At 42.6% G+C, this 25,926-nt stretch overlaps 1 protein-coding gene across 5 annotated transcripts; it reads left to right on the top strand.

Annotated features, from left to right (window-relative positions):
• Positions 1 to 1,175: 1,175 nt before the first annotated feature.
• ZNF133 (zinc finger protein 133) lies at positions 1,176 to 25,217 on the top strand. 5 transcript variants are annotated; one of them, XM_058684799.1, is made up of 6 exons: positions 1,176 to 1,599; positions 2,897 to 2,969; positions 13,783 to 13,860; positions 20,851 to 20,977; positions 21,117 to 21,212; positions 23,293 to 25,217. In XM_058684799.1, the coding sequence occupies exons 3-6, from the start codon at positions 13,828 to 13,830 to the stop codon at positions 25,035 to 25,037; spliced, it is 2,001 nt and encodes a 666-aa protein (XP_058540782.1). In that variant the 5' UTR covers positions 1,176 to 1,599; positions 2,897 to 2,969; positions 13,783 to 13,827; the 3' UTR covers positions 25,038 to 25,217. The 5 variants fall into 5 exon arrangements, with proteins under 5 accessions (XP_058540782.1, XP_058540781.1, XP_058540780.1 ...); XM_058684797.1 differs by having other exon boundaries at positions 1,177 to 1,599; positions 23,290 to 25,217; XM_058684798.1 differs by lacking the exon at positions 2,897 to 2,969 and having other exon boundaries at positions 23,290 to 25,217.
• The last annotated feature ends 709 nt before the right edge of the window (positions 25,218 to 25,926 follow it).

Here is a 25,926-nt window from a genome sequence, read left to right as displayed (position 1 = left end):
CATTTATTTATTTTTGAGAGAGAGAGGCAGACTACAAGTGAGGGAGGGGCAGAGAGAGAGAGAGGGAGAGACAGAATTGGAAGCAGGCTCCAGGCTCTGAGCTGTCAGCACAGAGCCCAACGTGGGGCCTGAGCTCACAAACTGTGAGATCATGACCCCAGCCAAAGTCGGACGCTCAACCGACTGAGCCACCCAGGTGCCCCGTCAATTTCTTTTGAAAACTTCCCTCACTGAGTCCAGGACAATTTACCCAGTGACCAAGCTCCTAAGACCTTGACCTCACTTCCTGCTCTCTTCTCACTGGCCTTTCTCCAACTCTTCATCTCATCTACTCCCTCAGGGGAGCTCAGGCAGTCTCTCATCCTGGAAGTCTCCCTTGGTCTCTCACCTCCAAGGCCCCTGGGATCCCAGCCATCTCTGCCCTTGGCATACAGCAAGCATCCCTGGACACTTACACATGGATGTGTCTGCATTGTTACTTTGAACCTTCATGGATGTTAACAGGTAATTTCTTGGTGAATGAGTCACGGGTGGGGCAGAGAGGAAGTGTCAAAAGAGGGCTCCAAGTAAGACTGAGCATTTCTCCAGAACCAGGGATGAACTAAATTCACTATGAACAGGCAGCGGGCCAAAAGAAGGGAATGGATTCATTTTCCAAAAACAAAAACAAACAAACAAAAAACCCTTATTTTCAACCAGACCCCGGAACAAAGACCTAAAGAGCTAAGTCGACAGTGGGCTCTACCCCAAGCTATGGTCCAACAGTGAGGCTCCTGTTCTCCAGAAGACAAATGAGAGTTTGCCCAAAACTCTGGGGACTCCAGCAGAAGAAAAAGGTCTCCGGGCATCCGAAATGGGTTGTTCGGGTTGAGGGCTTATGCTCAGAATCCAGGTCTACCTCGCTCGGGACGGGAGACCTCGGGAAGACTGCTCTGCCTCTCTCAGCTTCCACCCTCCATGGGCCTCAACCGAGTTAAGAGAGCACGTGAGCTGGACTAGACCACGCCTGCAGGGCGCTCACTGAACGCCCCCGACCGTGGTGTGCAACCCCGCCGCTGGAGAAGGGCGACTTCACCCAACTGCCGCCGACCTCAGCCAATCCCAGAAGGCAAACCGATCTTTCCCCCTTGACGCGTCATTTCCGCCCACCGAGAGGCGGGCCGGCACCGGTTGCGGAAGTCACAGTAGGGGTCACTGGGAAGTGTAGTCTTTGAGGCCGAGGCGTTAGAGAAGAGGTCACGGCAGGTCGAGAAGCTTCACCCGGGAAGCATGTTTTGTGGACGCGGATTTAAGAAAAAAGACCGGGGATCCAGGTGCCACAGTGGTCATTCTCCACAGTGACCGGGCACATTACACAGAAACGGCTCCCTGGGAGGGCAGTGGAAGCCGAGGAATGTCAGCGCTCGTCTGGTTGCGCGGAGCATCTTGGGAAGTGTGGTCCCGGCGCCACACCGAGGATGCTGGGGAGTGTAGTCCCGGCGCCCTACAGAAGTAGGTCCCCAGCTGGTGGCTGGAGTGACCCCTTGTTCTTTGGTGGTGCTGGCGAGTAAGGCTCCCGTGGGACCCTTGCCGCAACTGTGCCCTTCCTGGCGCGGAAAGGTAGGTCCTGAAAGGCTGGTCTTTGGGCTGAGGCTGGGGTCGGTGCAGATGGCGGGGAGAGGAGGTAGTGTGGGGACACGCTGTCGTGGCTCAGGCCGTGCTCTCCCGGATGTCTTATTTTGGGGGTGTGGGCGCGCATCTCCGAGGAACGTGGAGGAAGCTCAACGGCGAAGTCCAGTGGTGGTGGGTGCTGGGCTTGGGCCTTTCGTTCAGGGATTCTTGTGGGTGGGGACAGGTTCGGCCTTGGCCGAAATCGCGATATTGAGAGAGGGGGTCGCTCGTGTCACAACTCCCCGGGTTTGCGGGGAGTTTAGTAAGTAGGCTTTGGGGGTCTGATAATTTCCCAGGTGGTGGTGTGGGAGCCGTCCCTGGGGCCACGTGTCTGGGGTTTGGGTGGGTGGGTGCTGATCGTCTTTCTTCGGGTGTACCCCTCAGCTTTGCCGCGGCGGAACGATGGGCAGGCTGGCTTGGCCAGACGTGCCCGAGTTGCACTGGGTGTGGAGTGGCCATTTTGGCGCGATGCTAGGCTCTCAATTTGGCTGGTCGCCCTTGGGTTCCGGCCTTGGAGGAAGAGGTCGGGCCAGGGTCCACTGGGCAAGTTTTTCAAAGGTCCCGAGGATCGTCATTGTCTACAGGAATCCCAGATTCCCACGTCTCTGGTGTGAACGGGCTTTGGAATTTTAAGTTCCATTTTAACTTTTTATGGAGAAATTTCAAACAGTCAGAAGTAGATAGAATTCCTTAGACCCATTACTCAAATTCAGTGCTTATCACCCAAGGAGCATTCTTGATTCTTATCATGGATACACTGAGAATCCTTGCAACCCACAGAGATTCACCATCACTGCCCTCACTGGTTAAGAATATGGCCTCTGCAGCCAGATTTTATCCAGGCTCAGTCATTTTATAGCTGTGCCACCTCCGGTAAGAGACTGACCTTGCTGTGCCTCAATTCTTTCATCTGTAAAATGAAGATAATAAATTGTACTTCACTGGGTGAGGAGAAAGGTAAAACTCACAGTGCCTGGAACAGTCTCTGGTGTATACTCATATATACTCAGGGCCCACTAAGTACTATTCTTACTAAGAACAAAGGTGAGAGAGGATCAGCTCCTGCTCAGTGTCAGCAGCGTGTCAGGGCAAGCTGTGTTCCCAGCAAGCTGTGCACAGTCTTTTCTTCTGTGATAGGTCCATTCCTCCTTAAAGGAAGGAAGGTTGGAAGAGGCCCTACCCTACTGGAGCATGAGGGTTTCCTGTAACTCTGAGTGTTTTTTTGTTCTTGCTCTGCCCCCTGCAGCCCCTGCCTGCCCAGAGAAGACTGCCTGGTGGGCAAAGAGAGGACTCCCGGGCTCCTGACAATCCAGCTTCAGGTGGGGACACTTTACCTTTTGCTTGCTGAACCACAGTGGGTTTTCTTTGCTCAGCTTTGCATCTTGTGTCCTACAATGTCCCATCCCCAGGAAAGAAAGCCCATTGTCAGGGTGACAGTTTTCACAGGGACTCTTCTTCAGACCTTGTGCCCTCATTCATGACCCCTTTGATTTCTCCATGCCTCTCTGCTTCAGTATAAACCCTGTTGATTGAGCTCAGATGCCATCCCACTGTAGAACATTCCCGGATTTCCCCAGGCAGTACTTCCAGTGTCCTCGTCAGCAGCAGAACAGTCGACACTCTCAGGATTCTTGGGCTCCCAGGCTGCACTGTGACTGTCCAACTGTCCCACTGGATCATGATGTAGTTCTTGGAGGATTGGGCACCCAATTAGACTAAGCGGGTGATGCAGTGTGAAGGCACAGAGTTGTCGTTCTTGCTGGCTGGGAAGGAAGTTCACAGGGGAGATCTGATTGGAAAGGTGTGGGTTCGGTGTTATTGGAATGAGTCCTCAGTGACAAGCTAGTGAGTGTGGCCTTGATCTCAGGGCAGCAGGGAGCAGAGCAGTGGCATGATTTCCCCCTCCAGCTGTTGCTCTGTGTTTTTCCTCCCCGTCAGAGCTAAGCTTGAAAGAATTGCCTCTGCTTGCTGTCTCCATGTCTGTCCTTTCTTCATCTCTTAAATGTTCCTATGAGGCCTTTTTGGCCCTCCCCACTGAAACACATTGTTGTCAAGGTGCCCATGCTCTCCCTGTGGCTAAAGCCATAGTCCGTTCTCAGCAACATTTTACATAGTTGCGTACGTCCTCTTCCTTAAAATACCCTTTCACATTGGTTGCTCCTGGTTTCCGGGTTTTCCTCCTATCTCATAGGTCACTCCTCCTCTCTCTTGCCAGCTTCCCTTCTCCCAGATCCCTACTGTGGAAGGCCCTGGTTCGGTTCTTGGACTTTTCATCTTCTCCAGCCATACTGTCTCCCTTGTGACCCCGTCTCCTCTCCAGGCCTTAAATGCCATCTTTGAGGTTCAGCCTAGACCCATGCCTTCCTCTCCAAATTCTAGTCTCCTGCTGTCTGCTTCGAATTTCCTCCTGGGTATCTCTTGGGCATCCCAAACTTAATGTGTCTGACAATAAACTCTGGTCACCTCCCAAACGTGCTCCACCCAAGTGGAGTATAGACCACTCTTTCAGGGAGTTTAATAAGCTCTAATAAGGGGCAGGGACATGGCATCTCCTTCCTTCAGATTGCTCAGGCTCAAACCCTTAGAGTCACCCTTGGCTCTTTCTTGCTCTTACACTCCATCCCCACTAAGCAAATCTTGACTCTAACTATCTCCAATCTCCACTATTTCCACTGGGGCCCGGACCACCATTTCACCTCACTCACCTGGATGATCAGAGCCCTTGAATGATCCCTTTGCATCTTCCCTTGTCCCCCTAAACTATATTAGTATGGCAACCAGAGGAATCTTTTCAAATTTTTTTTTTTTTAATGTTTACTTATTTTTGAGACAGAGAGAGACAGAGCATGAACGGGGGAGGGGCAGAGAGAGAGGGAGACACAGAATCGGAAGCAGGCTCCAGGCTCTGAGCCATCAGCCCAGAGTCTGACGCGGGGCTCGAACCCACGGACCATGAGATCGTGACCTGAGCTGAAGTCAGACGCTTAACCGACTGAGCCACCGAGGCGCCCCCAGAGGAATCTTTTCAAATGTCAGTCAGGGCACCTGGGTGGCTCAGTTGTTTAAGCTTCCGACTTTGGCTCAGGTCATCATCTCACGGTTTGTGAGTTCAAGCCCCACATTGGGCTCTCCTGCCAGTGCAGAGCCTGCTTCAGAACCTCTGTCACCCTCTCTCTCTGCCCCTCCCCCACACACAATCTCTCTCTTTCTCCCTCTCTCTCTCTCTCTCTCTCTCTCTCTCTCTCTCTCAGAAATAAACATTTAAATTAAAAAAATAAAATTGTTTTTAAAAAATGTCAATCAAATTGTGTCATGCATTTGCTCAAAACCCTCCAATGGCTTCTTATCCCAAAGTCAAAACCAGTATCCTGCAAAGCTGAGTCTGATCTCCCCGCCCCGTGTTTACACTTGAACTTTATCTCCCCAACGCGGTCTCAAACACAGCACCCCAGCCACAGTGAACTCTGTACCTTAACTGTGCACTGTCTCTGACCTGCGATGCTCAGCACACCAAGCACAGTGAACTGTCGCTTTTCATAGCTACCCGCGTGGCCACTCCTTCATATCCCTCAGATTTCTACTCTGTTGCCTTATCAGAGAGGCCATGTCGAACCGTTAGGTACAATTTCAGAACCCCACCCTGCTTCTGTTACTTTGCTCCTTCCCTGCCATATTGGTCTTCACCTCACTCATCACTTCCTGGCATCCTGTGTGTTTTATTCATTAATTGAGTATGCCCATCTTCCTCCTCTGGACTTTCGTGTCAATAAGGGCAGGTTTTTTTCCTTTGTTCCGTATTCCCAGTGTCTGAATCGTGCCTATATTTATTAAGTGGGAGCTTAATAAATATTTTACTGAATGAATGAATGATCCAGCCATATGTATATGGAGCCAATTCTGGTAGGAATGGATGAGGCCGACTGGAATGTTGGGAGAGGGTCTGCAGACCCTATCAGGAGAGACTGTGACCACTGTCTTACCCCAGCTGGTGTGGGATAAGCTGGTGTGGGAGGGGTTGAAGAGTTCTTGGAGATGGAACCGGTTGGCCCAGGTAATGGGCTTGATGTGGCAAGTGGGGAAGTAGTCCTGGTGCCTGAGTAGGCACATGGGCTAGAGGGAAGGTGCTACTGTCATTAAGTAGGTTGAAGAGGAAGACGCCATAGCATGTCTGGAAGGGTTCTGATTATTGATTGCTGCAGAACAAACCCCCCCAAAACTTAGCGGCTTAGAAGAATCAGCATGCTATAATGTCTCACAAGTCTTTGTATCCTCTAGGATTAGCTTAGTGGTTCTTCTGCTCTGTGTGAGTTATAGATCTGGCTGTGGCCACAGTCTCTCGGGGACTTGTGTGGGTTGGAACCTCAAAGATGGTTCCCTCACATAGTTGGCCCTTTATGGGTTGACTAGAAGGCTGGGGTCAGCTGGGACAATTGGGCCTCACTCTCTCCATGTAGTATCAGGGCGTCTGCATGGTCTCTCTGGCAGAGGAGTTGAACTTCTTGCATGGTATCTTGGGCCTCCCTAGAACATAAGCTCTCCAGCCTTCCTAAGACCTAAATCAGTAACTGGCACAGTGTCACTTGTGCCACATTTATTGGTTAAAACAGGAACAAGGCCAACATGCAAGAGCTCCCGATGTTTGAAGCTGGAATAATTTGAGCAAGAAAATAGTGATGATATTCTCTTGTAACTCATAGGATAAGATATGAATCCATACTGATATAAATAATTGAATAAATTTAAAAATGAGGGAGAAGGGACAGCTCTTGCTTACAGAGCAGTTAACGAATTTAGAATCAAAAAGGGAACTAGAACATCGTCATTTGGTAAATACCACAGTAATATGTTTTGCGGACACGTCCCACAGATGCATGCTGACATTAGTGAGTGGAAGTTTGAACAGAAACAGGATATTTGTATGATCTCAAAGTATCTGTCCCAAAATACTTATTAATTATAAAAACCCAGCAGACATCGCCTTAACCAAGTGATCAAGATCAAGGTTAATATCATCAGTAATGAGACATATGAGTATCATCAACCCCTTGATGCAGTGCACTGAAAAGGACATGACATCACTTCTCAAGTAATCTAGCCAAAAATGAACTAACCTCCTTCTGATCATGAAAAAACATCTGACAAATCCAAAATTGAGAGATATTCTTCAAAAGTGTCAAGTTCATGAAAGACAAGAAAGGACAGGAACTGTCACAAATTGGAGAAAATTAAACATACATGGCAACTAAATACAATGTGGGAACTTCATTTGAATCCTGGACCAGAAAAAGGACATTAGTGAAAAACTGACAAAATTTGGTTAAGGACTGTGGTCTAGTTAATAGTATTGTGTCAATGCTAACTTCCTGGTTTTGATCATTGTACTATGGTTTTCTAAGATGTTAACACTAGAGGAAGCTGGATGAAGGTTATATGAGAACTGATATTTTTGTACCTTCTCTGTAAGTCTAAAATTAGTTCAAAATAAAAAGTTTTAAAAATCCTTCAATCTTATATTCTTGAGTTTTTTTTTTTTTTTAAGTAAGGAATGGGTGCTGAGTTTTGTTAATAATTTTTTAGCATGCATAAAAACACTTGGTTTTTCTCCTTAGATCTGTTGATTAATAAGGTGTATTATAGCAATGGATTTCCTAATATTGACCCAATCTTTAATTTCTGGGAATCCCACTTTGTCTTGGTGAAATATTTTCTTATTGTTGTGTTGGAGTCTCTTAGCTGATATTTCTAGAATTTTGCTCCAAATTCACAAGTGATAATGGTCTTTAATTTTTAATTTTTTTATAAAATTTTTTGATGTTTTATTTTTGAGAGAGTGCAAGTGGGGGAGGGACAGAGAAAGAGGGGGACAGAGGATCTGAAGCAGGCTCTGCACTGACAGCAGCAAGTCCGACGTGGGGCTTGAACTCACAAACCGTGAGATCATGACCTGAGCTGAAGTCAGATAGATGCTCAACCGACTGAGCCACCCAGGCGCCTAATTTTTAATTTTCCGAACTGCCATCAAGTTGAGGTGTCAACATTATAGTTGTTTTATAAATAGAATAAGGAAGTTCCCTTCATTTTTCAGTGCTCCCGGACAGTATTTAGAGCACTGGGACTCTGGTTTGAAAGTTTGGTTGAATTCCCTCGTGACCATTTAGGGTCAATTATATTTCCTTAGAAGTTGTGCACTTCATCTAGGTGTATAATTATTTTATGGAGATCTGAAAAATACTCTTAAATGACTTTTAAAAAAATGTGTTTTGGTGATTTGGTAGTTATTTCCCCATTGTTGTTTCTTATTTGGGATATTTATGCTTTCTCTTTTCCTGATTAAGTTAGGTGTGTTTAAAATCTCCAGCTATACATTTCCCTCACCTCGCTGTTTCCCTTTCCAAACTGGAACTTTGTACCCATTAAACAATAACTCCCTATTTACCCTTACCCTGAGCCCCTCTCAACCACTCTTCAACTTTCTGTCCATGTGAATTTGATTACTCTAGGTACCTCATATGAGTGGAATCATACAGTGTTTCCCTTTTTGTTTCTAACGGGTTGTTTCACTTAATGTTTAATCCATGTTGTAGCATGTGTCAAAACTTCCTTTCTAAGAATTTCCTTTTAATATCCATATGTGTGTCTGTCATATTTTGTTTATCCATTCATCTGTTGATGGACACTAGGTTTGTTTCCATGTTTTTAGCTATTATGAATACTGCTGTAAATATAAGTGTACAGGGCACCTAGGTGGCTCTATAAATATAAGTGTACAGGGCACCTAGGTGGCTCAGTCGGTTAAGTGTCTGACTCTTGATTTCAGTTCACATCATGATCTCAAGATTGTGAGATTGAGCCCTGCCTCACACTCCATACTGGGCATGGAGCCTGCTTAAGATTCTGTCTCTTCCCCCTCTCTCTGTCCCTCCCCTACTCGTGCTTGTGCGTGCACATATGCTTTCTCTCGTAACAAAACAAAACGTAAGTGTACAAATATCTGAGTCCCTGCTTCCAATTCTTTTAGGATATTCCCAGAAGTGGAATTGGTAGATTACATGATAATTCTATTTTTAATTTTTTGAGCAACCACTATACTGTTCTCTATAGTGGCTGCACCATTGTACATTCTGAGCACTGCCCAACAGTTGAATGATGATTTTGATCATTATGATGGAAGTCTGGTAAATTTTTTGCTTGGAATCACTTAGGAGTCTTGTTCTTAAAAGCCTGACCATTTTTTCCAGTAGATACCTTGAAGTTGGTGATTGTGAGTAAACTTCCCTGGTACTCAGAAGTAGGCCCTTTCATATTTAGATTCAGGTCATCTATTTTTGAAGTTTTCTTGGGCTATAGCTTAAAAAAACTTTTTTTTTTTTCATGTTTTATTTATTTTTGAGACAGAGAGACTGAGTGTGAGCAGGGGAGGGGCAGACAGAGAAGGAGACACAGAATCCCAAGCAGGCTCCAGGCTCTGAGCTGTCAGCACAGAGCCAGCCGCAGGACTCGAACCCACCAACCATGAGATCGTGACTTGAGCTGAAGTCAGATGCTTAAGTGACTGAGCCACCCAGGTGCCCTTTGGACTATAGTTTTAAGTATTCTCTTTCCTTTTTTTGTTTGTATGTTTTTGTTTTCTTCTTCAGGAACTACAATTATATGGGTGATAATCCTTTTTTTGTCTGTTTTCCATTTCAACCACTTTCTCTCCGACCCATTCTTTATTTCATTTTTATTCTCTTAAGTGGTTTTCCTGCTACACTTAAGTGCCCATCCTGTTTTCATTTCAATCTATTCTTCTTCAGTATCTTGTAACTTAGTTTCATTTCTTTCTGAAGTTCAATCAACTTTCATTTTGTTTGTTTCTTTTCTTTTTGGCCCATTTTTGTTTTTAGCTTTCAAATTTTGCTTCCAGTTTTGTTGAAGTATAATTGACATATAATATTGCATTAGTTTAAGGTGTGCAACATATTGATTTGATACATGTATATATTGGGAAATGTATCACAATAAGTTTAATTCTATCCATTTTCATAACATAGGTACAAATTTGAATTTTTGATTCAAGATGATTTCTCATATGCCCAAATGTTTGAGGATCTTGAACTCAGCTTAGAGTGTTTTATTACAGCTATTTCTGTGTCACTTGTTTTTGGTAGAATTTTCTTTAGCTGAACTTTGGATTCTCATTTTCTGTTTTGGTTTTCTATACAGGAGAACTACTCATCTGCATTTCTGTAGACAGAAATCTAGTAAATAAGATCTAGTGTGTTTCTAATTTTCTAGTTCAGGAAAACTCTTCTGTCTGTGTAGCTAGTATGGTTTCTTTACTGGATTGCAGGAGGAGGAGATATTGTGTCTTCTTCCTCCTCCTCCTCTTCTTTTCCTTCTCCTCCTCCTTCTCCTCCTCCTTCTTCTCCTTCTTCTCCTCCTCCTCCTCCTCCTTCTTCTTCCTCTTCCTCTTTCTCTTCTGTTTTGCAAGACCCTGTCTCCCCCCCCCCCCCCTTGCTTATTTTTCCCTTTATCTTGACATTGCCGAGAGGTGCCTTTTCCTTGCTTGTGATCCCCCTTTCCCCTGGAGCTGTACCTTCCCGAGACTTCTGTGCTCCATCTGCCTACCCTTTTTAAGTCCTTTCCCTTTTATCAGTATTTTCTCATATATGGTAGCTTTTCTTTTTGGGCGGTCGTTTCCTCTCAACTAAGTCCACACAGTGCCTCTTTTCTCTGTTTCATGTAGTTTCCCTCTTAGCTCCTCTTCTGCTCCCCGTTGGCTCTGTGTAGGGAGTATAAGAGATAGCTCACTGGTTTAGTGTTTTATGCCTTATTTATTTTTATTACAAGTAATTTGAAGTTAGAATATTCTCTGTGTAGGTATGCTGACAGGATGTATGTTTTGTGTAAATTACCTGTGTTTCAGTAGAAGGTTATCTAAGGTATTTAGCAATCTTTTACTTGATTGGCCTCAAGCTCTGAACTCAGTCTCACCTGTGAACAGTAGCAGACACCTGCACAGCTCATTTGACCTTCCATCCACTGTTATCCACGTTAGCTTTTTGTTGTCTTGCCTTATGTATTCAGCCAACTGTGGGAGGGGCTTGTGTAGATTTGAGACTCCATCCTTTGTTGCTGCCACTTTTCTGGGATTATGCCATATGGTTTCCAGGAAGTCTGGAAGCCACAGACTCTTGATCTGTTCCCCATGTGCCACATGTACTAGGGAGCGCCCTTAAATGAAAAGACAGTTAAATACAGGTCTTACCCCATGTGCGTCCTTCCTTTCAAGGATCATATCCCTTCTGGTTTCTGACTGCTTCTGGTTGTAGTGTCTTCAAATAGTTGTTTTTTATATTTTGAGTAGGGTTTATTGTTGTTAGTAAGAGGGTTAGTTTGATAGAAGCTGTCCTCAGTATCAGAATCTAATGCTACTCGTTCTTTTTATAAAAAAAAAAAAAAGACATTTTCTTCTGCTTTTCTTAGTTTTTGTTTTTCTCCTACTTTCTGGAGTAGAAGGCAAGTGAAAACAATTAGTTGGTTGTTTTTTTTAAACCCAGTACATTGACACTTCAAAAAACTGAAGTCAAGTATTTCCCCTCTGTGGTTTCTTATTTTGAATATTTATATTTTCTCATTTCCTAAAATAGCTGTGTTTATTTCACTAATTTTTAAGAAGTTAAGATTTCACTTATTATACTTTTTTCTGTTCATTAATTTATGTTCTTGTCTTTATTGAAATATCTAAAGCTATACATTTCCCTCACCTCACTGTTTTAAATAAATCTCACACATCCATAGTGTTTTCATTGTTTTTAGAAATTCTATGGTTTCATTTGTTTTCCCTTTACCTCCTACCTAATGCAACATTCAGTAAACTTTTTCTACTTCCCTATTGCCTTTTCTCTTCTCCCATTTTAGTGGCATTTCTACTTTATCTGGACACATAGGCCTTCTACCATTAGTATATATTTTTCTTCCCCACTCTTACCCACCATTTAGTGCTAGATCTACAATTATGTATATTAAATGCTCACTATCAGGCCTTTACCTGGTTTTCCCTGTCCTGTCCTATTATGTCTAATGTTCATCTTCCAGTAGATTCCTCACAAAGAGCTCATGGCTATAGAATTCCTCAAACTCTTGCATGTGTACAACTGTTTTCCTATAGTCATCTTACTTGAAGAATCCCTTGGATGAATCAAGTGTTACCAAAAGTGTGGAAAGGGGCACACTTATTGTGTAGTCATTGGGATTGTAAATTGGTCGGCCTTTGGAGGGCAATTTGGCAGTGTGAGCATATGTTTGGTATTAAGTCCAGTAATTACACTCCTTTAGCACTCATACAGAAATACTGACATGTTTGCAAAAAGGTATTGCTTTTAAATTTCTAGTGATAAACACTACACTCTGTCAGTTGACAGAGGAACACTTTGTTAAAGAAAATGTGGTCTGCTGATGGACATAGTATGAGTTATCAATAAGAGTGGAGTAGGGGCGCATGGGTCGCTTAGTCGGTTGAGTGTTTGACTCTTGGTTTCAGCTCAGGTCAGGATCCCGGGGTCTTTGGATTGAGCCCTACATTGGCCTTTGTGCTGAGTGTGGAGCCTGCTTAAGATTCTGTCTTTCTCTCTTCCTCTACCCCTCTCCCCTACTCGTGCTTTCTCTCTCTCTCTCTCTCTCTCTCTCTCTCTCTCATAAAAAATAAGGGGCACCTGAGTGGCTAAGTCTGTTGAGCTTCCAACTTCAGCTCAGGTCATGATCTTGCAGTTCACAAGTTTGAGCCCCACATCTCTGCTGTCAGCACAGACCCTGCTTTAGATCCTCTGTTCCCATCTCTCTCTGTGCCTCCCCTGCTTGCACATTCTCTCTCTCTTTCTCTCAAAAATAAACAAACATTTTAATAAAGTAATAATAATCAAAGAATTGAGTTAGGTCTGTGAGTACTGGTGTACACATAACCCCAAAATATTAAATGCACATAAGTCAAAGAATTATACAGATGGTTTTTATTTATAGGAAAGTAACATTATTTGCACGTGTACCCAAATATGAATGAAAATGAAGAGATAAGATTATAAATCAAAGAGTACTCATGAAATAGTTAACAGCAGTTACCTGTTAGCAGGTGGGCCTGGGGCAGAGTCCAGAAAGAGAACTGAACTTTTTCCTTTATAATCTTCAGACTACTCTGGATTCTTTCTAACACTAACAGATTTTAATTGCCTGTATAATTAAATAGAATGAAGTTAAACGACAAAAATACATTTGTTGAAAAATGTCTTCTGACTTTCCTTATGAGTGATTTGCAGTTTTATTTTACTTCTTTCCTGACCACTTCATCCAAGTCATAATATTTATTAGTTTAATTTGAGTTGTCATACTTTATTCTTTTAGAATTGATACTTCATTCTTACCAGTTTCTGTCCCCAGGTATTGCTTTCGATTTTGCTAATTTTGTTCTCAATACAGTGTTGTGTTTTTTTCTGTCCTGGCTATCCAATGAAAAATCGTATACTTTTTGCTTTTTTAATGAGAAAGCGCAAAAATAAAGGAGATAGTAGCATAATTACCATCCTTATGTACATCATCTTGATTTAACACTTCTTAATGCTTTACCATATTGCATAAGCTTTTTTGGTGGTGTTTAAGAATTTTAAAATAACTCTTTATTAACAGAAGACTTTCAAACATGTTCAAAAGAAGCAAGAGTATTATAGTAAAGCCTCAGCTTTAACAGCCATCACCATGTTGCAATCTTTGTTTCTTGTTTTTGTCTCATTTTTTTCTAAAATGTTTTTAATCATTTTCATCCATAAATACTTTAATATGTATTTCTTTGGAAGAACAACCAGAATACCATTTTCACAACTCTTCAAATTCATAATACTGCATTTAACATCACCTACTGCCAAATAAATGGCTTCAGAAATTTCCTTTTACGTTTAATTTGTTTTGATCAGGAGAGTTTGGAACTGACCCTGCTGAAGGCTTGGCTCCCTGGACCTTTTTCCAGGGCCCTGATAGGGAATCAGACTGTTAAATTCCCCGTCATGCCACACTTCCCCCTTCCCCCAAGTGAGGCCCTGCCTCACTGATGGGGAGAGTATTTCCACCTGACACCCTTTAATTTCTGTTTTCCTTACCCAGATCTGCCTTCTGAGATATCATCCTTCTTTAGGGATACCAGGAAAAATGGCCACAGGGTCCCGGAAAGCCAGGGTAATGGTGAGTGTTTTCTGTATTTCCATACTGGCTGTTTCAGGATGGACACATTCTCTTATCCTGACTGTCTTGATGATACCTGGCAGAATCTAGCATTAGTCCTGGAGGTATGACTTACCTTACCTGAAACCTGTTCGACCCATGACTTAAGTCATTCACCAAGTGGCTAACTCTGAACAACACACAGTTCTATAGGGCAGGATAGAGTTTGTATTCCTTTCTTCAGCTTTAAAACTTTTACAAGCTGAGAGTGACATCAGGGAAAATGATGAGGTAGGAAGCACCCAGAATCTGTCTAATGTAATATTTTGGAACTCTGGAGTCTAGTTGAATGCTTGCAGCTTCCAAAGGAATGCTTGGAACAGTCAGTTTCAGCTCTTAGTGCAGTAACTATCACCCACCCCCATCCCCATGGCAGAAATGCATGCATGTGTACCTGGAGCAGTTTGACAGCTTGTGGAAGCCAGGGTGGACAGTAAGGACCTTGTCCTCCAAATATCGAGGACCTGTGCTCTGATTGCTGCTTCTGATTACAGAAATGGGCACCATTGTTACAACTCCTTCTGACTGAAGTAGGGGATTTAAAGAACTAGATCCTGGCATGGTTTTTTTTCCCCTTTATTTTTTCCCTTTTTCCCCTTTTGGGAGCCAGACATTTTAAGACTAGAACATCCAAAAGAACTGCACATACAGGTTATTTAGAAAGTTACCATGCATGCCTATGGAAAAGCACAGGATCAGAAAAGCATAAGAAAGACCTGAGGAAACCCTAAGTTTACACCTTAGGCTGAATCTCAGTGCAGATGGCATACAGCAGTTTTAAAATCCAGAAAATACTGAAGAATCTGAGTTCTAAAGCGGCCATATTAAAAGATTCAGATATCCAGTTTTACACACACGCAAAATCATGAGGCATACAAAGAAACAGGACAGTACAGTCCATTCAAAGGAAAAAAATAAATCAACAGAAACTCCCTGATAAAGGCCAGATGGTGGACTTACTAGACAAAGACTTTAAAAGAGCTGTCTTAAAGATTCTCTGGGCTAAAGGAAGATGTGGAAAAGTCAAGAGAATTATGTTGGGACAAAATGGAAATATCAGTAAAGAGAAAACTTAAAAAGGAACTAAGAAGCTCAACAAATTCCAGGTAGGATAAGCTATCAAAGAGACCCACACCACAATACAATGTAATCAAACCCTTGAAAGCCAAAGGCAACAGAGAATCTTGAAAGCAGCAAGAGAGAAGCAGTGTGTCACATACAAACTGTCCTCTAAAATCAGCAGATTTCTAATCAGTAACTTTCGAAGCCAGAAGACAATGGGTTGATATATTCAGTTCTGAAAGAAAAAAAAAAAACCTGTCAACCAGGAATTCTATATCCAGCAAAACTGTCCTTCAAAAGTAAGGGAGAAGTCATTCCCAGAAAAATAAGAGGTGATACAGTTTTCAGCCACTAGACTTGCCTTGCAAGAAATGCTAATGGGAGTCTTTCAGGTTGCAGTATGAGGATACTAGACAGTTACTTGATGCTATATGAAGAAATAGTTCTACAGTAAAAATAAATAAACCTGCACTTATATAAGCTAGTGTTATTGTCACTTTGGTTTACTACACTTTTTCTTTTCTGCATGATTTGAGAGACTAATGCCTTAGCAAAAAACACAATTGTGAGTCTATATTTTTGGACACATGATGCATACAGGTGTAATTTTATGACTTTAATAACGACAGGAGGTGAAGATGGAGCTATATGAGAGAAGAATTGTGTATTGAAGTTAAACTGATATCAATTCAGATTAGGGTCTTACAACTTTAGGATGTTAAATTTAATCACTGTGATAACTATAATGAAAATAGATATAGAATGTACACTAAAGGAAATAAGAGGGGAATTTAATGTACTAAAATCAACTAAATAACAAGACAGTAATACAGGAAATGATGTTCAGAAAAGCTACAACTCATGTGAAAACAAATAGCAAAATGGCAGAAGTCCCTTCTTATCAGAAGTTACATAGTATGTAAACATATTAAACCCTCCAGTCAAAACACAGGATTTTGCACAATGTATAACAACAACAGTAAAACTATGATCCAACTATACACTGTCTATAAGAGACTCACTTTAGATTCAAAGACACAAATACATTGAAAGCAAAAGGATAGCAAATGATACTCCATGCAAATAATGACCAAGAGAGAATAGAGGTGTCTATACCAGTATGAGAAAAATAGATTTTCAGCCAAACAAGATTACAAAGGTAAGACATTATACATTAATAAAAAGTTCAGTGCAGTAAGTGGATATAAAAATCCTGCATACTTACCTACCTAATAACAGACCCTCAAAATACATGAAGCAAAAGTTGATAGAATTAAAAGGTGATATCGACAGTTCTACAGCAATAGTTGGAGGCTTCAATACCCCACCCTCAACAATGAATAGAGCAACCAGACAGGAGTAAGGAAACAGAGGACTTGAAGAACACAATAAACTAACCAGAACTAACAGACCTATACAGAACACCCTGCTTGACAACAAAGTACCCCTGGGACATTCTCCAGGATAGACCATATGTTACACAACAAATTAAGTCTCAGTAGATTTATTTAAAAGATATGTGTATCTTCTCTTGCAGTGGGATGAAGTTAGGAACCAATAACAGAAGGAAAATGGACAGTTCGCATATTTGTGGAAATTAAACAACACACTCATGAACAACCAGTGGACCAAAGAAGAAATCACAGTGGAAATTAGAAAATACTTATAAACACAGGCGTCTGGGTGGCTTAGTCAGTTGAGCGTCCAACTCTTGATTTCAGCTGAGGTCCTGATCTCATGGCTCATGGGATTGAGGCCTGTGTGGGGCTCTGTGCTGGCAGCATGGATCCTGCTTGGGATTCTCTCTCTCCCTCTCTCAAAAGAAATAAACATTAAAAATTATTTATAAACAAATAAAAACAAAATACAGCATACCAAAACTTATGGGATACAGCAAAAGAAGTGCTACGAGGGAAATTTATAGCTACAATATATATATTGAAAAGGAAAAACATTGTCAGGAAACAATGTAGTTTTACAACCTAAGAGTCTAGAAAAAGAACAAACTAAACCCAAGGTAGCAGATGGAAAGAAATAATAAAGATAAGAACAGAGTTAAATATAGAAAATCAATAAAACAAAAAAATTGGTTCTTCAAAAAGTTTACCAAAACTGAAAACTTTTAGCTAGCTCGATTGAGAAAACAAATGGGCTCAGATTGCTAAAATCAGAAACAAAAGTGGGGCATTACTACTGATTCTGTGGAAATGAGGATTATGCGAGACTGTTATGAACTATTGTACCCCAACAAACTGGATCGCCTAGATAAAATGGACAGCTTCTTAGAAACAGAATAACTTCAGGACAGAATCATTAAGAAATAAAATTCCTTAATCGAATAGTAAGGGGATTGAATCAGTAATCAAAAGCTCCCAACAAAGAACAGCCCTGGACATGATGCCTTCACAGGTGAATTCTACCATACATTTAAAGAAAAACAATTCTCAAACATTTCCCCCAAAAAACAAAGAAGGAACACTACCTAGCTAATTCTGTGAGCACCACCGTGGTACCAAAGCCAGAAAAAGACAATAAAGGAAACTACAGGTCAATAATCCCTTATGAATACTGGTGCAAAAATTCTCAACATAATTCTAGCAAACCAAATTCAGCATATTAAAAGAATTATATGCTTTTCTATGTTAGTAAAAGGATTCTATGTTGCTGTATAGAATTAGACACCATTAGACACATATTAAAAGAATTCCACTGACCAAGTGGGATTTAGTCCTAGAATGCTAGGATGCTTCAACACATAAACATCAGCAAATATACCACATTAACAGATGAAAGGCAAAAACCTCAAGATCATCTCAACTGATGCAGAAAGTATTTGACAAAATCCAGCACTCTTGTATGATTAAAATACTCAATAAACTAGGAATAGAAGGAAACTACCTGAACATAATAAAGGCCATATGTGGAAAACTCACAGCTAACATACTCCATGGTGGAAGACTAAAAGCTTTTTCTGTAAGATTAAATATGACAAATAAGCTCACTTCTGCCACTTCTGTTGAACACAGTATTGGAAGTTCTAGCCAGAGTAAGTAGGCAAGAAAAGTTGGAAGGAAGGAAGGAAGGAAGGAAGGAAGGAAGGAAGGAAGGAAGGAAGGAAGAAAGAAAGAAATCTAAATCAGAAAGGAAGAAGTAAAATTATCTGTTTGCAAATGACACACAAAAATCTGTTAGAACTAATACACAAATTCAACAAAATAGCAGGAAACAAAATTAACACACAAAAATCAGCTGCATTTCTACACACTAACAATGAACAATCCAAAAAGGGAATTAAGAAAAACTATAATAGCATCAAAAAGAATAAAATACTTAAAAATTAGCTTAATCAAGGAGGTGAAAGATTTGTACATTGAAAGGTACAAAACCTTGCTGAAATAATTAAAGAAATGGAAAGACACCAAGTTAATGAATGGAAATTTTAATGTTGTAAGATGTCAATAGGACCCAAGTTGATTCAGTGCAATCGCTACCAAAATCCCAATGACTTTTTTTTTCCCAGAAACAGAAACGTTCATCTTAAAATTCATATGAAATTTCAAGGGACTCTGAATAGCCAAAACAGTCTTGAAAAGGAACAAACAAACATGCAGGGCTTACACTTCTTGATTTCAAAGTTTACTACAAAGCTGCAGTCATCCAAGCTGTGTGGTACTGTGATAAAAACAGAATTGTGGACTAATGGAATAGAACAGAGAGCCCAGAAATAAACCTTATGTATATGGTCAAATGATTTTGGACAAGAGTACCAAGACCATTCAATGTGGAAAGGACAATCTTATTTAATAAATATTGTTGGGGAAACAGTATACCTACACGCAAAAGAATATAGTTGGACCATTACTTCACACCATATACAAAGATGAACTCAAAATGGATCAAAGACCTAAAAGATAGGAACTAAAACTATGAAACTCTTTGGAAAAAAACAAGGGAAAAGCTTCATGAAACTGGATTTAGTGATGATTTCTTGGACATTACACAAAAAATCCGGGCAACAAAAGAAATAAAACAGATAAGTTGATCATCAAAATTTAAAATGTCTGTGCAAATATATTTGCAAATCACTTATAAGTGATTAATATTCAGAATATATAAAGAACTGTAACCCAACAACAATGAAAATACAAACACCCCAATTCAAGCATGGACCAAGAACTTGAAGATATTTTGCAAAGAAGTTATACGAATGGGAAATAAGCACATGCAAAGATGCTTATCATCACCAGTCGTTTGGGAGATGCAAATTAAGTCCACAATGAGATACCACTTTGCACCCATTAGATGGCTGTCATCAAAAAAAAGCAACAAGTGTTGGTGAGGATGTGGAGAAATTAAAACATGTCTGCATTGCCGGGTAGGGATGTAAAATGATGTAGTTGCTGTGGAAAACTGGTTCCTGAAAAAAGTGAACATGACATTACCATTTGCTCTTGTAATTTCACTTCTGGGTATATACCCCGGGGAATTGAAAGCAGGTCATTAGATACCAATTTGCAAGGTAGTATTATTGATAGTGGTTAAAAAGTGAATACAAACCAAATGTCCATCAGTAGATGAACAGTATTTACATAAAATCGAGTATTTTTTTAGCCTTGAAAAGGGAGGAAATTCTGAGTTTGTGCTTCCGCATGAATGAACCTTGAAATTAGCCAGACACAAAAGGACAAATATTGTGTGATTCCACTTATTTACAGTGTGGAGAATAACCACATACATAGAGATAGGAACTAAAATGGTGGTTACCAGGGTTTGAGAGGAGGAGGGAGTTATTCTTTCATGGTGACAGTTTCGGCACGGGATGATGATCAAGTTCTAGAGACGGAGAGTGGTGATGGTTGTACACTTAATGCTACTGAAATGTACATTTAACATGGTAGCTATAGTAAAATATTTGTTATGTATATTTTACAATAAAAATGAAAAATTCTACAGACTGCTACACTCCACCTATTCTGTATTCTACTTTTTATTCCTCCCGGGTTGTCTTCCCTATCCACGTTGTGGCTTCCTTCCTTCCTTTGCTCACAGTGTCTTCTTCTCTGCTCCCCATATGCTTCATCTGGAATACGTAGCACTTCCCTCTCCTCTTGACTCCTACCCATCCTTTAAGATAAGTTCCTGGGGCTGCCTCAGGATACCTTTCCTGATATCTGTGTCCTCCATTTTTAAATAGTGTTAAGGAGATGAGTAAAACTGGGCAAGGGAATGAGAACAAGTGTAGAGATGAATTTGTAGGTCGAGTGTCCAAGAAGGTCCACCCGGAGCATCCACAGTGTGGGGCTGTGAATTTAATGTAGTATTGTCTACATTTCACTTGTTGACCTCAGAAGTGAACCCCAAACCCAGGTAGTACATTCAACCCCATGCACTTCACCAGTACCCACTTGTGCCTCTCAGATCCAAGGAAGCCAAGAGACCGTGGGATTTAGGGAAAGGACTGAGCTACAGTTTAGCCTGTGCCACTATTGAATTGTATAGACTTTAGTCATTCAGATGCGTCAATACTAACGTGATTGGTAATATTATTGAATCATTTAAATTCTGAAAAAGTCTGTTATGCTTTACTTTCATTTAATTTTTATATGTTATTTCCTCTTCTTTCTGCCTCGATTAAAAGCTCTTAAAAGTTAGGGACCCTTTTTGCACATATTCTCCAAACAGCCCACCCAAGATCTTGAACGTAGTAGACTCTCAAGTGTTGTTGGCTGGATAGCAACAGAGGTTTAACACGTGGCATCAGGGTCACAATCAAAGGCAGAATCTTAATAGCTCACCTGCCTCCCACAGGGCAACACTCTGCCTTCCCCTCACCCTGAGTCATGGGCAAGGCTGGCTCCTCAGTGAGCAGGACTGTGTTTTCTGTTACAGGCACACATGGCATTCAGAGATGTGGCTGTGGATTTCAGCCAGGAGGAGTGGATGCTGCTGAGCCCTGCTCAGAGATCCCTATACAGGGAGGTGATGCTGGAAAACTACAGCAACCTGGTCTCACTGGGTAAGCCCTGGAATCTCTGAGGACTCATCTTCTTGCTGCTGGGCATTTTAGGCTATGCTTGAAGTAGTCATCTCGCTTTCTGAGTTGGCCCTTGAACCCATTAACCTACAGCCACCTTGTTTTCTTTTCCTGTGAACAGGAATTCCGGTTTCTAAACCAAAACTTATCACACAGCTGGAGCAAGGGAAGGAAACCTGGAGAGAGGAGAGAAAATGCTCACCAGCCACCTGTCCAGGTGAGTGGGGAAGACTGGGCAAATGGAGCACAGGGCTTCAGGTGGCTCAGGGGGTGGGAGAAAGGAGGCATCACTCAGGTGCTGGAGAGGGCAGCCGTTCTCCTGACTCCTGAACGTTGTTTGCATTGCCGGGTGAGGCCTCCCTTCCAGACCTTCATCCTCGCCCGAGTGCAGGGCTGTGTCTTCCTCCTCTTCTTGTAAGGACACATTGGATCAGGCCTCTACCCTTGTGACCCCCTTTAACCTTAATTACCTCTTTAAAGGCCCCATTTCCAGGGCACTTGGGTGGCACAGTGGGTTAAGCGTCCAACTCTTGACTTCAGCTCAGGTCATGACCTCACAATTTGTGAGTTCGAGCCCCACGTCGGGCTCTGTGCTGATGGTGTGGAGCCTGCTTGGGATTCTGTCTCTCCTCTCTGCCCCTCCCCCACTTGTGCGCTCTCACACGCATTCTCTCTTTCTCTCAAAATAAATAAATAAACTTTAAAAAAATTTTTAGAAAAAACTAAGTAACAGGCCCCATTTCCAAATACAGTAACATTCTGTATAGGATAGAATACTGGGATATAAATGTATATACAGTTGGTTTTTAAAGTTCGGTTCATTGATCAAGGAAAATTGTGTTCAGGTTGGTCTAGTACAATCAATACCTGGTTTCTCAAATTGTTTGGTTATTTGTTGCATTCAGATGACTAGAACCAGCTTTGATGAAACGATTACAGTCAATGTTAACATCTTCTATACGTGAGGTGCTATAAGAAGAAATTTATATTGATGTCTGGGAAAATTTTAATTTAGATTAATTTTGAAAATTAACAGGGCTTCAACTGGTCAGGGGCACCAGGAGGGAACATCTTTAAGTCAGTGAGGGACTAGACTGTGTTCATGTTGCCCATTGCTGAAAACCTTGTAGAAATTCTGGCACAAAGTCATCCTCTAATAAATTTTTGTTAGTGAGTGGGGGACCTCCAGGCATCTCACGCACAATTCTTGAACCGTTTTTATGCTGCTTCCTATACTAGGGGCTCTCCAACCTGAATGACCACTCTTTCCATCTGTCCCTTTGTCCTCATGGGGAAATAGGGAAAGACATGACATTTACATATGGGTCCTCTGGTTAGATCTCTCTCAGAGAAAATACTTGTGGACACAGTTTATGTCATGTGGGTGGTTGTTAGAAGGTAATTGTAATAGCAGGGAAAGACTGTTACCTATTGGCCCCATTTAAAGAGCTGAGGGATGCCTGGCTGGCTTGGTCAGAGGAACACATGACTCTTGATCTCAGGGTTGTGAGTTCAAGCCCCATGTTGGGTGTGGAGATTACCAAAAAAAATAAACTTAAAAAGAAAAAAGTTTTTATTTATTTATGTTAATTTTTTTTTTTTTAACCTTTATTCATTTTTGAGAGACAGAGACAGAGCATGAGCCGGGAAGGGGCAGAGAGAGAGGGAGACACAGAATCCGAAGCAGGCTCCAGGCTCCAAGCTGTCAGCACAGAGCCCGACGTGGGGCTCGAACTCATGAGCTGCGAGATTACGACCCGAGCCAAAGTCAGACGCTCAACCGACTGAGCCACCCAGGTGCCCCAAAAAGAAAAAAAATTTTAATAAAAAATTAAAGAGCCAAAACCACCTGTGCTATTTTATAGCTGGCCACATAGAAGAGGCTGAGTAGCAGGTTTTCTTTTGTTTTTTGTTTTTTTGTTTTTTGTTTTTTGCTTTTTGAGAGAGAGCACACATGCAAGAGAAGGGGAGGGGCAGAGAGAGAGGGAGACAGAGGATCCAAAGCAGGCTCTGTGCTGACAGCAGAGAGCCCGATGTAGGGCTTGAACTCATGAACCGTGAGATCATGACCAGAGCCGAAGTCAGACACTTAACTGATTGAGCCATCCAGGCACCCCAGGATGTGGGTTTTCTGAGCCTGGAAAAGTAGATGATTTAAAGGAAGTCTTGACCGGGTAGCACTCAAGTTGTAAGCATTTTGAAGAACAGGGAATCAAGTCTCCCGTCAGACTAGGCAGAATTGCTCAGGCTGCCCCACTGAGTCTCAATTCTGACTCCAACTTCTCTCTCTGCAGCAGAACCAAAGCCGGACCTCCACCTGTGTCCTTTCTGCCCTTCGGATTTTTCCAGTCAGAAATTCCACATGCAACACATGCTGTGTAACCATCCCCCCTGGGTCTTTACATGCTTGTGTGCAGAAACTCCTGTCGAGCCAGGGGACCCCTGCCCAGGGGACCAGAAGCAGCAGCAACCAGCCTCTGATCGAGATTCCTGGAGTGATAAAGCGGAAGGCCAAGAGAGAGAAGGCCCCAAGCCTCTGTTTGGCAAGACAAAGAAAAGGACTTCGGGAACGTTCTCCAGGGCACCCCAGAGGCAGCCAGTGAGCTCTAGGAGCGGCATCAAAGGGGTGGAAATCAAGTCCAGCCCCGCTCCAGCGGGGAGCCCTGAGGAAGCGGACAGACTGTTGAAGAGGATAGAAGTCTTGGGATTTGGGACGGTCAACTGTAGAGAATGTGGACTGGGCTTCAGCAAGATGACAAACCTGCTCAGTCACCAGAGGATTCACTCCGGGGAGAAGCCGTACGTGTGTGGGGTGTGTGAGAAGGGCTTCAGTCTGAAGAAGAGCCTTGCCAGACACCAGAAGGCCCACTCAGGGGAGAAACCTATTGTGTGCAGGGAGTGTGGCCGAGGATTTAACCGGAAGTCAACACTTATCATACACGAGAGGACTCACTCAGGCGAAAAGCCTTATATGTGCAGTGAGTGCGGGCGAGGCTTCAGTCAGAAGTCAAACCTCATCATACACCGGAGGACACACTCAGGGGAGAAGCCCTATGTGTGCCGGGAGTGTGGGAAAGGCTTTAGCCAGAAGTCTGCTGTCGTGAGACACCAGAGGACACACTTAGAGGAGAAGACCATTGTGTGTAGTGATTGTGGGCTGGGCTTCAGTGACCGGTCGAACCTCATCTCACACCAGAGAACACACTCGGGGGAGAAGCCTTACGCCTGCAAGGAGTGCGGGCGCTGCTTTAGGCAGAGGACGACCCTTGTCAACCACCAGAGGACACACTCCAAAGAGAAGCCTTACGTGTGTGGAGTGTGTGGACACAGCTTTAGCCAGAATTCAACCCTCATCTCACACAGGCGGACACACACCGGGGAGAAGCCCTATGTGTGCGGGGTGTGTGGGCGCGGCTTTAGTCTGAAGTCACACCTCAACAGACACCAGAACATACACTCAGGGGATAAACCCATCGTGTGCAAGGATTGTGGGCGAGGCTTCAGCCAGCAGTCAAATCTCATCAGACACCAGAGGACACACTCAGGGGAAAAGCCCATGGTGTGTGAGGAGTGTGGGCGAGGCTTCAGCCAGAAGTCAAACCTCGTTGCACACCAGAGGACACACTCAGGGGAAAAGCCGTACGTGTGCAGGGAGTGTGGGCGAGGCTTCAGTCACCAGGCAGGTCTCATCAGGCACAAGAGGAAACACTCAAGGGAGAAGCCATACGTATGCAGGCAGTGTGGACTAGGCTTTAGCAACAAGTCAGCTTTAATCACACATAAACGGGTACATTCAGAAGAGAAGCCTTGCGTGTGCAGAGAGTGTGGCCAGGGCTTTATCCAGAAGTCACGCCTCGTCTTACATCAGATGACACACCAGGGGGAGAAGCCTTATGTGTGCAAGATGTGCGGCCAAGGCTTCAGCCAGAAGTCCCACCTCAGCAGACACAGGAGGACAAAATCTGTCCACTACAAACTGCCACTCACGCCCGACTCTGAGGCCTGTTCCGGACAGTCTCCCGACCTCTTACACTCTCTTTGAAAGTGCAGATGGTGAGGAGGACTAAGTAATCAAGATTGTTACACTTCCTTGAATTGAAGTAGAGAAATGCGTTCCGTAAGCGGTCAAAGGACATTTGACTCAGTTCACTTTCTCCACACTAAGTCTTCATGTTTTGTGGCCTTTTGTTCTAATAAACATTGCTTCTTTACAAATATGTGACCTTGACTGTGCACCTCATTCACTCATCTGTAAAGATAGGGAATAAGGAGTGGTGCAGATACCTTGGACTCCGAAGTCCACTCATTTTTTTGTTTTTTGTTTTTTGTTTTTTAATTTACATCCAAGTTAGTTAGCATATAGTGCAACAGTGATTTCAGGAGTAGATTCCTTAGGGCCCCTTACCCATTTAGCCCATTCCCCACTCCCTCCAGTAACCCTCTGTTAGTTCTCCGTATTTATGAGTCTTTGATGTTTCATCCCCCTCCCTGGTTTTATATTCTTTTTGCTTCCCTTCCCTTACCTTCATCTGTTTTGTATCTTAAAGTCCTCATATGAGTGAAGCCATATGATATTTGTCTTTCTCTGACTAATTTCACGTAGCATAATACCCTCCAGTTCCATCCACGTAGTTGCAAATGGCAAGATTTCATTCTCTTTGATTGCCGAGTAATACTCCATTGTATATATATACCACATCTTCTTTATCCATTCATCCATCGATGGACATTTGGGCTCTTTCCATACTTTGGCTATTGTTGATAGTGCTGCTATAAACATTGGGGTGCATGTGTCCCTACAACACAGCATTCCTGTATCCCTTGGATAAATCAGTAGTGCAATTTCTGGGTTGTAGGATAGTTCTATTTTTAATTTTTCAGAAACTCCACACTGTTTTCCAGAGTGGCTGCACCATCTTGCATTCCCATCA

Source organism: Neofelis nebulosa, chromosome 9 (assembly GCF_028018385.1).
Source record: "Neofelis nebulosa isolate mNeoNeb1 chromosome 9, mNeoNeb1.pri, whole genome shotgun sequence".
Classification (NCBI taxonomy): Eukaryota; Metazoa; Chordata; class Mammalia; order Carnivora; family Felidae; genus Neofelis; species Neofelis nebulosa.
This window is presented reverse-complemented; position numbering and strand designations above follow the sequence as displayed.

What these genes read in the sequence shown, in the direction of transcription:
- ZNF133 (XM_058684798.1), top strand. Translation starts at nt 13,828, where the DNA reads ATGGCCACAGGGTCCCGGAAAGCCAGGGTAATG. An exon ending in CAGCAACCTGGTCTCACTGG is followed by an intron (nt 20,978 to 21,116) that starts GTAAGCCCTGGA and finishes TCCTGTGAACAG; the next exon opens with GAATTCCGGTTTCTAAACCA. An exon ending in CTCACCAGCCACCTGTCCAG is followed by an intron (nt 21,213 to 23,289) that starts GTGAGTGGGGAA and finishes CTCTCTCTGCAG; the next exon opens with CAGAACCAAAGCCGGACCTC.